The 12,204-nt window shown below is 42.9% G+C and overlaps 2 protein-coding genes across 6 annotated transcripts in view; both read left to right on the top strand.

Moving 5' to 3' along the window:
- HERC3 (HECT and RLD domain containing E3 ubiquitin protein ligase 3) overlaps positions 1-9,889 on the top strand; it is a 97,046-nt gene extending 87,157 nt beyond the window's left edge. For 3 of the 5 annotated variants that reach the window (XM_036339497.1, XM_036339506.1, XM_036339514.1), the window contains 3 exons: positions 6,713-6,896; positions 7,103-7,205; positions 8,162-9,889. In XM_036339497.1, coding sequence (XP_036195390.1) covers positions 6,713-6,896; positions 7,103-7,205; positions 8,162-8,370 — 496 coding nt within the window. In that variant the 3' untranslated portion in view covers positions 8,371-9,889. Of the gene's footprint in view, positions 1-6,712; positions 6,897-7,102; positions 7,206-8,161 lie in introns of those variants that run through there. The other 2 variants (XR_004972751.1, XR_004972752.1) reach the window with 2 other exon arrangements.
- On the top strand, positions 2,115-3,535 carry LOC118671404 (60S ribosomal protein L4-like). The gene is given in 2 exon segments (XM_036339564.1): positions 2,115-3,017; positions 3,020-3,535. Coding segments are annotated over 2 exon segments (1,269 nt in total). The 5' UTR covers positions 2,115-2,176; the 3' UTR covers positions 3,448-3,535.
- Positions 9,890-12,204: the final 2,315 nt, after the last annotated feature.

Raw genomic sequence — 12,204 nt, forward strand, 5'->3', positions numbered from 1 at the left:
CTGATGGCTGTTTACAAGCTGGTAGAAATCCCCCCTCCCCAGTGGGGACCCTCACCCCATGGAGGTTTGGCCAGTCTGGGTGAGGGGCTGAGGGCCGTTTTCAGTCTGGCCAAGCCCCCCGGTGATGGAAGCTCCCAGCCTTTCTTTTTTTTTTCTTTATTCTGGGATTTATTTACCTTCTATAATTGAAACTTTGTTGCCTTGAGAGGAGCTCAGAGCTGGCCAGGGCAGGTGGGAGGGAAGCCTCCTGCTCGCTCCAGCTCCATGGCCACGGCCGGCTGAAAGCAGGTATCTGGGGTTTATTTACCTCCTATAATTGAAACTTTGTTGCTTTGAGTGGAGCTCAGAGCCACCACGACAAACGGGAAGCTTGGCTTCCTCCATCATTGGGGCAACCAAGCCTCCTGCTCGCTCCAGCTCCGTGGCTGCCGGCTGCCATCTTGGTTGGGTTAATTTGCATATAGTCGCTTTGATTGGCTGGTGGGCATGGCTTGAGGTGTAGTGAAGGTACGGTCAGTTTGCATGTTCGTCTTTTATTAGTGTAGATAGATACAGACATACATAGATGGATGGATGGATGTCAAAGTCTTTTATCCTTTCTAGGAAACAATCAAAACCTGATTTTATATTGAAACCAAAACCAAGGTAGTTTATTGAATTTCCTGTGTTTCTGTATTAAAGACTACCTTGTTTTCTAACAATAAGGAGTCATAAACTTAAGAATATAATGGTGTTCACTACCTCTCCTTTTGTAACGGGGGAGAGAACGAGGATTGAATTTCTAATCAGTGTCTCTGTCTTTTATATAACTAGAAGCCCGTTGCATGAAGATTTGTGCAATAGGCCTTCGTTCCCCTGGCTGCTGGCACCGGTTTTCCTCCGGCACCTGGGAGCCAGGCCTTTGGTCCGGCCGCAGTGAGGCTTGGTTTTTCCGCTGAGGCCGCAGCAGAGAAGCCAAGCCTCTTCAGTCTTCAGTTCACTCCGGCCGGAGCCTTCAGTCTTCGCTCCATGTCTGCGTTTGCAAATTATCCGCCATCTTTGTTGGGTTAATTTGCATAGTCACTGGCTGGTGGACGTAGCGGAGTGACACCAATTTGCATGTTTCTCTTTTATTAGTGTAGATAACTGATAAATCTTGAGCACTTTCAGACACTGGCCTATGGGCTTTTATATGAATTAACTCGTCCATAATAACCATGAAGAGAGGGAGTATTACTATTCCTCTTTTTTTAGATGAGAAGAAACTGTACACAGATTAAATGATTTGCCCAAGGTTCATTGCTTATAGGACTCAGAGCTGGAATTTGATTGCAGGCAGAGTACTGAGTCCTCTTTGTTTGAAAATACTGTTTTATTAATACCACAGTGGTAAACAACTTTATGCTTATGTATTTTATAGATCACTGAGTCACACACAATTCAAAACCCACAAAAGAAGCTAAGAGTCTTTACATTAAATGTGTCCTTCCTAAAAATCCTTAACTGTATTCACTCTATCCTCAAGTAGTAAAATTTGATTTTGCACCATTTTATATTTAATATGTCACATTTACATACAGAATAATGAAGGCACAGCTAATATAAGCAAATGAACTTTTCTGCTTTTGAGCTGAGGGTGAGGACACACATTTAAAGATTGGTTCTTCAAATATGTATATTTTCCCAAACATTAGCTTCATTGAAGAGTTCTAAAAGCTACATTTTAAGAGTCTCATGCTCTACCGACTGAGCTAGCCGGGCGCCCGTTAAAAGCTACATTTTAAAAGCTAGTTTTAAAACCCTAGCTGGTTTGGCTCTGTGGATAGAGCATTGGCCTGCAGACTGATGGTCCCAGGTTCGATTCTGGTCAAGGGCACATGCCTGGGTTGCGGGCTCGAGGCAACCGATCAATGATTCTCTCTCATTATTGATGTTTCTATCGCTCTCTCTCTCCCTCTCTGAAATCAGTAAAAATGTAAAAAAAAATAAAAGCTACATGACAAAAAGATTTCATAAGGATCAAACTATGTAACACTATATGCACATGCTTTACAGAATTTGCTATATTCTGCATTTCTTCAAGTAAATTAGTATTTCTGATGCTAGGTAGAGGAATTTAATACTTAAAACATTTTTTGGTCCTTTTCCTGTGGGAGCCGCCGGGTAGAGAGGAGTGTGGCCTTTTCCTCTCCCCGCCATGGCGTGTGCTCGTCCACTGATATCTGTGTACTCTGAAAAGGGGGAAACATCTGGCAAAAATGTCACTTTGCCTGCTGTGTTCAAGGCTCCCATTCGACCAGATATTGTGAATTTTGTTCACACCAACTTGCGCAAAAACAATAGACAGCCATATGCTGTCAGTGAATTGGCAGGTCATCAAACCAGTGCCAAGTCCTGGGGTACTGGCAGAGCTGTGGCTCGAATTCCCAGAGTCCGAGGTGGTGGAACTCAACGTTCTGGCCAGGGTGCTTTTGGAAATATGTGTCGTGGGGGCCGCATGTTTGCACCAACCAAAACCTGGCGCCGTTGGCACCACAGAGTAAACACAACACAGAAACGATATGCCATCTGCTCTGCCCTTGCTGCCTCGGCCTTACCAGCACTGGTCATGTCTAAAGGTCACCGTATTGAGGAAGTTCCTGAACTTCCTTTGGTGGTTGAAGATAAAGTTGAAGGCTACAGGAAAACCAAGGAGGCTGTTTTGCTTTTTAAGAAACTTAAGGCCTGGAATGATATAAAAAAGGTCTATGCCTCTCAGTGAATGAGGGCTGGCAAGGGCAAAATGAGAAACCGTCGTCGTATCCAGCGCAGGGGACCTTGTATCATCTATAATGAGGACAACGGTATCATCCACGCCTTCAGAAACATCCCTGGAATTACTCTGCTTAATGTAAGCAAACTGAAGATTTTGAAACTTGCACCTAGAGCGCATGTGGGCCATTTCTGCATTTGGACTGAAAGTGCTTTCCGCAAGGTAGATGAGCTGTATGGCACTTGGCATAGAGCTGCCTCCCTCAAGAGTAACTACAACCTTCCCATGCAAAGATGCTCAATACAGACCTGAGCAGAATCTTGAAAAGCCCAGAGATCCAAAGAGCCCTCCGAGCACCACGCAAGAAGATTCACCGCAGAGTCCTGAAGAAGAATCCCCTGAAAAACCTGAGAATCACGTTGAAGCTAAACCCATATGCAAAGACTATGCGCCGGAACACCATTCTTCCTCACGCCAAGAACCACAAGCTTCGGGTGGATAGAGCAGCAGCAGCACTAGAAGCCAAATCAGATGAGAACGGGGTTCCAGGCAAGAAGCCTATGGTCGGGAAGAAAGGAAAGAAGGCTGTGGGCCTTAAGAAGCAGAAGAAGCCTTTGGTGGGGAAAAAGGCTGCAGCTACCAAGAAGCCAGCAGCTGAGAAGAAGAAGCCCACAGAAAAGAAACCCACCACAGAAGAAAAGAAGCCTGTGGCATAAACTTACATTTGTTGATTCCATAACAGTCAAATCACTTTGGACAGCTAATTTTGAATAAAAATGATCAAAGGCAATGAGAAAAAAAAAACACAAAACATTTTTTGTACCTTTGTAGATATTATCAAGAAGACACATAAACATGAGACTCCAAATAATGAAGATATGTTGACAGAATTATACAGATTATACACTCTCCTCAGAACGATTTATTTCTCTAAGTTCAAACATTCAGAACATTCTTTTAAAATTTGAAGTGGCAGTTTCCAGGCCTCATTAGCAGTACTGTCATGATCTCCATCACAGGCTTTCTTGATTCCATCACTCTTTTCTGACATGTAAAGCTGAGGTCTGGGTTACAAAAGCAAAGTCTTGTAGATGAGTTTTTTTCTTGGATTCTGCTTTTTCTGCAGTGGGAAATTTCAGGACTAAAGAAATCGAAGAATTAAGCACTGAGGACATGTTCAGTCTTGGCTTGGGTGTTCATGTGTGGTGTGATGAATAATGTGATGACTTGGTTTCCAAGTGGTTTTTCACATCTACTTGACACCCTCAATAAGCCCTTAGTTCCCGCCCTCACAGAAGAGATCATGAAAAAAATATTTTTTAATTAAACTCGTTTTCTCCAACGCCTTTTGAATTATTTATTGGGCTCAAAAATGAAAATAAAGTTTGAAAAGGGCTGGTCAGGATCAGATTGTTTCAATTTAATATATTTTTAGGAATGTCAGAATTGAGTCATATTGTATTTTGGTCCCAAACCTGAGCCTTTTCAAGTTCACCAATATTTAAAAGGAAAAAAGCAGGATTTTCTTAGTCATTCTCCTCTTCCATCTCTGTCCCCGCCTATTCTTTGGCGTCATCGGGCAACGCAGAGTTGGAGCCCTCATTTTTGGCAGCCACAGACCCTTCCGCTTCCCCTCCTCTGCTGCCGCCGCCGCCGCCTCATACCCCTCATCACCCTCCAAGGTCCATGCATCCCCATCTCATCAGTGAGATTTTGGATCTTGGCAAGTGAGGGCTTGTAGATGTCGTTATACTTTTTCCCAGAGCCTGAAATTCCTTATCAAATTTGGCCTCTATCTTATCGCAGCGCTTCTGCAGCGTTTTAAGGGCCAGGACTCGGCATTTCAACCGAGTTAGGCAGGCTCTCCAGAAACGCATTTTTAGGCTTTGGCGCTTTCTTTGCAGGGGTCTCAGGCCCCTCCGCACCGCCCTTGGCCATTACTCCTCCTCCGCCCCTTGGCGCTGCCTGGTCCGCTCCGCTGGCCTCGACCCCGCCCTTCAGCGCGGGGCCCTGGACTGGCTCCCTGGCATCAGCTGATGGTCGTGCCCCCCTCCCCCTTTGCGTACTGCGACAGCTTCCTCCTGTTGCTATGGCCTCAAAACTGACGTCATATCCCGTCACCTGGCTACCCTGTCCCCGCAGTTTGCTCCTCAATCCCACTTAAGTCCCTAAATCTGTCAATACGTTCGTTGTCTTGGCCTTTGCCTTGCATCTCCCTATGGTTGGCCCCTATGGTTGGCGTGGGTCTGCCTTGTAGCTTATCTTGGCTCACTCGTGGAGTCGGCTTCGATTGGGGTTGCAGGCTTCATCCCTAGTTGGCTTGCAGGAGGCAGCCGGTCAGTGATTCTTATGGTTTCTCTCTCTCCCTCTCTGAAATCAATAAAAATATATTTAAAAACAAAAGACCAAAAAACCACGCTACTGCCAGAGGAAGGGGGTGGGGGAGAAGGGGGTCCTAATAAATTGTGACAGAAGATTTGACTTTGAGTGGTAAGCACACAGGGACATACAGATCTTGTCACATAGAAACCCACACCTGAAACCTGTATGATCATATTGACCAATGTCACCCCAATAAATTTAATTTAAAAAACAAACCACATCCCAGTATTCGTCTTGTGTATTCACGTGAGAATCTTTTTGTGTCATCCACCTGGGTCAAAGGATGTTTATGTTTTCAATTCTTAGAGCTGTTGGCACTTTTTCTCCTGGATGTTTAGAGGTCTCATTTCACAGTTTACATTCTCACTAGTGAGAGACTACATATGCACTCAGACAGTGGCCAGACTCTATATAAAAAAAGAACTCTCACCTGCAACTGCCTGCTCAGGAAACCAATCCCTTATCCGCAGCAAGCAGCCAGCTTGCCCCTCAGTAACTCCTGACACAGTCAGCCCCAAATGGCCAGCACTTGACAGCTTCTTCCAACTTAGGCCAATGAGAAAAAAAGCAAAATACGCATATTTGAAACTTTGCTAAGAGAGTAGATCTTAAAATGTATTATCCCAAGGGGAGAAACAATTTGTAAGTACGTATGGCAATGGATATTAACTAGAATTATTATGGAATCATTATGTTGTATATCTGAAACTAATGTTAAATGTTGATTATACCTTAACATCCCCCCTCCCCAAAACAAAGAAAAAGCAAAATATGCATCTCTGACCGTTCACATAGGATGTTCGCTTCTAGTTAGCCCACCCCAGCTTCCCCAAGCCAGCAGCCTTCCCCTTTTACCACTCTGACGCTCTTCCACCTTCGGCCTGTTTTTGAGTCTCTGCTGAAACGGAAGTGATAGTGGCTGACTCCTTTGCAACTTCTGAATAAATTTCCTTGGCTTTTCACGATTTTATTTCCATGTGATTCCCATTGTCATTTCATACCTTATCTTCCCACTAGCTGTGTATGAGGTTCCCATTTCCCCACATCTTTACCCATCCCATCGATATTCTCTGACTTTACAGCTTATGCCAGACCAGTGGGTGAAATGGGAATTCACGGTTGTCTTTTCATTTGACTGATTATTATTAGTGAGATGGAGCCACTGTATGACAGTTCTTTCCAGAGGTGGTTAAGAGATTTATAGAAAGGAGTTATGATCGCATCTGTGTGCTTCTTGTGTATAATGAAAGTAAGAGGAATTTCTGGGGGCATTTTATATACGTCTGTGAAGAAAAAAAAAGGAGTTATGACACTAACTTTTAAGATATGTGAGCATACAGATATCAAATGGTTTAGCTTTATTTGTTTCTGAAGAGGGGAAGGAGCCTAGAGCCATTATCTTAGACTTTTTTCTTTTAGCAGAAAAAGTTTTTGTTTTTGTTTTTTTTCTAACCTACCAAATGCCTTATGATGCCTCCTGGTATGAGAATGTAATAAAATTCCATTTTCATCACTCTCCACCTCAGTGTAAAAGGGGAACTGGATAAATTCTACAAGACTTTGGGCTAAACAGGTGCTGTTTCTTTGGTTTTCTGGCAGGCAGGAATTTGTGGATGCTTACGTGAATTACATCTTCCAAATCTCAGTTCATGAATGGTACACAGCGTTTTCCAGTGGCTTCCTCAAGGTGTGTGGTGGCAAAGTGCTGGAGCTCTTCCAGCCTTCAGAACTGAGAGCCATGATGGTGGGGAACAGCAACTACAACTGGGAGGAACTGGAAGAGGTGAGCACGTGTTTCCCTCCAAGGAAGCAGCATGGCCTGGGGAGGTGTGCCCAGAGCCCCGTCTTCCAAGTGTAGGGTTTGGAGGACTCTCCTGCAAATGATCTTAGAGGTCATTTCTTACCCCTAAATGCAAGTGGTATATATAGCGTCCACTATAATCTTCTAATCTATAAGATACATTTTTTCCTTTTTGTCTTTTGGGGCAGACTGCCATCTACAAGGGAGATTACTCAGCCACACATCCCACTGTGAAACTATTTTGGGAAACATTTCATGAATTTCCACTGGAAAAGAAGAAGAAGTTTCTCTGTAAGTATCAGGATTCTCAATATGGTATTCGTTAGATACTAGTTTTGGATGTGGTGTAGGATATACTCCACAAGTAAAATTCTAACTCTTTTAAGTGGTAAACAGTTAATAACTGTTTATACTTTTGTCTTGATATCTCAGGCACGACATATTAATTCCTAGTTGTTGCTCTAAAAACACTTTTCTTATGTTAGTGATTCCTTTAAGTATCATGTTGATGAAATCTAATTGTTTGGATTAATTTGCCTTATCTGTCTAGCCTTTTGAAAATATTACAAATTGTCTATTGCCTGTGTAACTTGGGAGGTGTGATTTTTATTAGCTTTATAATCGTGGTATCATTCACATACCATACAATTCACCCATTTAAAGCATACAGTTCAATGGTTCTTTAGTATATTCACTGGGTTGTGAGACTAACAATTTTAGAACATGTTCATCACTGCAAGAAGAAACGCCATGCTCATTAGCAATCACTCCCCATTTCCCCCTACCCCCCCTCCTCACCAATTTGCTTTCCATCTATGGATCTGCCAATTCTGGACATTTCATGTAAATGGAATGATATAATAGATGGTCCTCTCTGATTACCTGGCTGACATTGGAGAAGAGTAATACATTTGTAAAGGAACATGAACTCTAGGTAATATGAACAAACTTAGCCTTTTAAAAATAGTTGAAATCTTTGTGTCAATGTATAATCAAGGTCAGAAATTAGCCAGTGAATAGCATAGAATTCTTACTCGTAGAAAACCAAAAAAGAGGGTTTGAAATAGTCTCTTACTTTATATGAACGAGCATTTATTAATATTAATGATATGCACGTTGGCACATAAAAGTAGTTGTACTTCTCACACGAGCCACAGGGTGTCACACTTTCCTCTCTGTTCCTGGGAGGACTGCTGAGCGCTGCTCCCTGTTGGCAGAGCTAGTAATGCCATTCCCTTTCTCCCCAGTGTTCCTGACAGGCAGCGACCGGATCCCCATCTATGGCATGGCCAGCCTGCAGATGGTCATCCAGTCCACAGCCAGCGGGGAGGAGTACTTGCCGGTGGCCCACACTTGCTATAACCTCCTCGACCTCCCCAAGTACAGCAGCAAAGAGATCCTGAGTGCACGGCTGACCCAGGCCTTGGACAACTACGAGGGGTTTAGTTTGGCCTGAGGTCCCCAGCTCGCCCCAGGTTCCCCTTCCTTCCTCAGTGTCCACATTGAGGCCTATACAGAAAATCATGGGGAGTGAGTTCTATTTTTTTATTGCATAAGTGTGTTGGGACTTTTGAATCCTGAACCTGGTTGATGTGTTTCTGGGGTTGTATGCAGTAAGCAACCTTCTGGAAAAATCAGGGGTTGGGGATGGGGTGAAAAATTGGCTCTTGTTTAAGAGGTGTTTTGTTTTTAAATCAAATTACTGAGTGCTCCTGGCACTTGTGAACATGTTGCACTCTGCTGGATAAAATGGCAGCGATTCTTAAATTCTCATTTCCCAAATGTCTCTCAGCCCTGATCTTTCCTTACAGTGCTTCCTCTTCCTTCTCTTAACTTCTCATTCCTTTGCACAAATGATTTTGACTGATCTGTCCTTTCTTACCTGCGCACGCAGACTGTCTCCTCTCCCTGGGCAATAGGGCTTGTTGTAGCCCTATTCTAAGGACTACTTCAGAAATTCCCAATTCCAACTAACTAAATCTGGGTCCATTACTTGGCTGAACTCTCTTGAGACTTTAAGGGAGCCTTTATGAACACATTTTGCTTAAAAAAAAAAAAAAAGATCTTGAGGGATTAGCAATCTCATGGCTCTCCCTGTTCCTGGACCTCCTTAAAGATGTGCAGAGTAGCTTAGAGTGGCAACTGAGCTTAATTTGTTTTGTTGCTCAGCCAAGTTTCTTTTGACAGTAAAGTGAGGTGGTAAGGCCCAACCCCTTCCCTTATCTCGCTTTTGGAGGAAGTTGCATTAAATTTTTTTAGAGTATCTTCTCCAAGAAAAGTAAAAATAATAAATTTCTTGTTCTATCCTCTACCACTGTCTATTTCCTCCCTCCCGTCTTTTTCCTTTTCCTACCCTTTCCCTACCTACTTTACTTTTCTGTCACTTCATCCCATTCTTTGTTACCCGACTTAATGCTCCCTTCCTCTCCTCTCCTAATGGATGCATGCAGTCTATTTTTTTATTCCTATTTAAATTGCAAAATTTCTACTCAATTTTTTTTCCTCTTCCCTAATTGCTAAGACTTAAGGATGTTCTTTATTATGAAACTTTCGTTTATTCCGTTTGAAATGTTTGTTTACAGTGGGATTGGGGGGATGATTGCGTTTAAAGCAAATATATGTATCTCAAAAATAATGACATGTTCAGCCTTCTTCATTGTGGGATAGGAAAGTTCTACATGGTCAAAGAATCCATGTGAACCTAATTTTAAATTCCCAGTCACCAGAGAAAGACTTATTTATATAAAATGAAGTATTTATGAACCTTGATATAGCATCAAATCTCAATGAAGGATTGTAGATTTTTGATTTTGTTTTTCTGTTTTTAAAACGTATTCCAATTGCTAAATTGGTAGTTTTTCAGTCTTTATAATACAAGGTTAAAAAGAAGATATACAGTTATATGAAATGTTTATTTTCTATGTGTGTGCATATAGTTCAATATTATGCAATAAATTTGGTGTTTTAACTTAAAACTACTTTGTATTGTACTTGCAGAATGGGTAGCTTGCTTTCAGTAGAGTAACTAAGTCATCTACCCGAGTGATCTAATAGCAGGTGCCAGAGAAATGGAGAAGAAAGAGGGCTGGGGCCAGGACGGGGGCAGAGGACACTGAGGGCGAATGGCGTTTCTGACGGTTGTGAGGGATGAAAGCTGTCCCCGTGGAGGGGAAGGCCCGTGCAGGGCGTGAACACCGGGCCGCATCTAGGGACGCACAGGAGTAACGCGAAGAAGGTAGGCATCAGAGGAAACAGGAAAATAATGGTAAGTAAAACTGGGGAGAAAGAAAGGATGTTTGGGGTCAAGAAACAGGGCAAAACATTGGAACGTTAGTTGACAGTAAAGTAGGATTTGTTGTACTGTTCAGAACCCTGGGGTGCAGTTGGAGGTAGGAACCTGACTTGAGCTGATTTTAAGAGAAAGATGTGGAAAGAGGTACAATTAGGAACTGGAGTGGGAAGAGCAGAACAGAAAGACAGCAACTGAGAGCAGTGACAGTGGTGGTTGCAGTGCAAACAAAAGAAATGGCAGGACAGGAGCCTTAAAGGAAGGAGAAATTAAAGGGGAATCAGTGACTTGTTCATCTAATGATTGATGCGTATTAGCCCACCTAATATGCACCAAAAGAGTTAGAAATGCGGCAAAAAAGATTTCGGTAGGTTTAGATTTTAAAAACAATTATACTGTATCATTTTGCCAGATTTAATAGATGGTTTAAAGAGGTGGTCAAGAGCGTAGTAGGTTCTCATTATTAAGTCCCATTCAACAAACATTTAATAGTGTAAGTAGCCGAAACCGGTTTGGCTCAGTGGATAGAGCGTCGGCCTGCGGACTGAGGGGTCCCAGGTTCGATTCCGGTCAAGGGCATGTACCTGGGTTGCGGGCATATCCCCAGTGGGGGATGTGCAGGAGGCAGCTGATCGACGTTTCTCTCTCATCGATGTTTCTAACTCTCTATCTCTCTCCCTTCCTCTCTGTAAAAAATCAATAAAATATATTAAAAAAAAAAATAGTGTAAGTAAATGCTAATTTTGAGGGGCACAAAAAGCCTGATACATTTAATTTTGAATGGAATTAGCCAAGTTATTTTAAGTTTCTGGGCTTTGGAATCCTCAAACATGAAGTAAGGGTATTGGACCAGATAATTTCTAAGATCCCTTTGAGCTCTCAAATTACAACCCTGAGAACAGTGCCTGCTCATAGAGATGCCCAATAAATAACTCTAAACATCTGTGGCATGAATTGGCGTTCTGTGCTGCTTCTAAAACACGATTTTTCTGGGATATTTTCTCTTCTCCCTTCATCATTTACTGTTTTAGAAGCCTCTTCGGATAGGCATATCTAAATTTACCTACCTACCTTCCTTCCCTCCTCTGCAAACCTTTGGATGTTTCTTCACTGTTTCTGTCATCTACTAATTTAACCCTTTTCGGTCCAACCTCGAGGCTGACTCGACAGACCAGGCGCTAGGAGCAGGTCCAATGTCGAGCAATAAGACATTAAAAAGTTCAACATTCAATCCTGTCAATTAATTTGAACCAGACTGTTTGAATTCCAAAAATAACATTGGACTGCAAAGGGTTAATGAAACTGCTTGGCAACTGAAAATGTAACCTAGGCACTTTAGCAAATTCTGAAATCCATCTACTCCACATGAAAGCCTTTTCATGACATACTGCTTCTCTATTAATAATCCTGGGGTTACGGGGTTGGAAAACCATAGCCCATACGCTAGAATGGGTCTAACGTTATTTAAAGCAGAGGTCCTCAAAGTGTTTAAACGGGGCCAGTTCACTGTCCCTCAGACATTCCACACATGCGCACTGCGGGCCTGGGACGAGTTGGCTGCTAAGCAGGACAGGCAGCGGCGGCAAAAACACCCGGCGGGCCGGATAAATGTTTTCGGCGGGCCGCATGTGGCCCGCGGGCCGTAGTTTGAGGACCCCTGATTTAAAGGTTGACCATTTTTAAAAAAAGGAAGGATGGGGCAGGGGCGGGCTGAAAGGAGTATGGGGGTGGGGGGGGAAACATATGTAATACTCCCAACAATAAAGAATCACTAAAATAAATACATAAAAATAAAAAGGAAGGATATGTGACAGTGCCCGTATGGCCTACAAAGCCTAACTTATTAATATCTGGCCCTTCACAGAAAAAATGTGCCAGCCCCTGTGAGACCAGACTTGTAGAAATCACAATAACAGTGGATAACCTGACTGAAATCTTAGGAGGAACTTGGGTCAGTTTGACACCGAACCAGAGAACACGTGTTTGGGCTTTTCTGCCACA

Source organism: Myotis myotis, unplaced genomic scaffold, assembly GCF_014108235.1.
Source record: "Myotis myotis isolate mMyoMyo1 unplaced genomic scaffold, mMyoMyo1.p scaffold_m19_p_1, whole genome shotgun sequence".
Lineage (NCBI taxonomy): Eukaryota > Metazoa > Chordata > Mammalia > Chiroptera > Vespertilionidae > Myotis > Myotis myotis.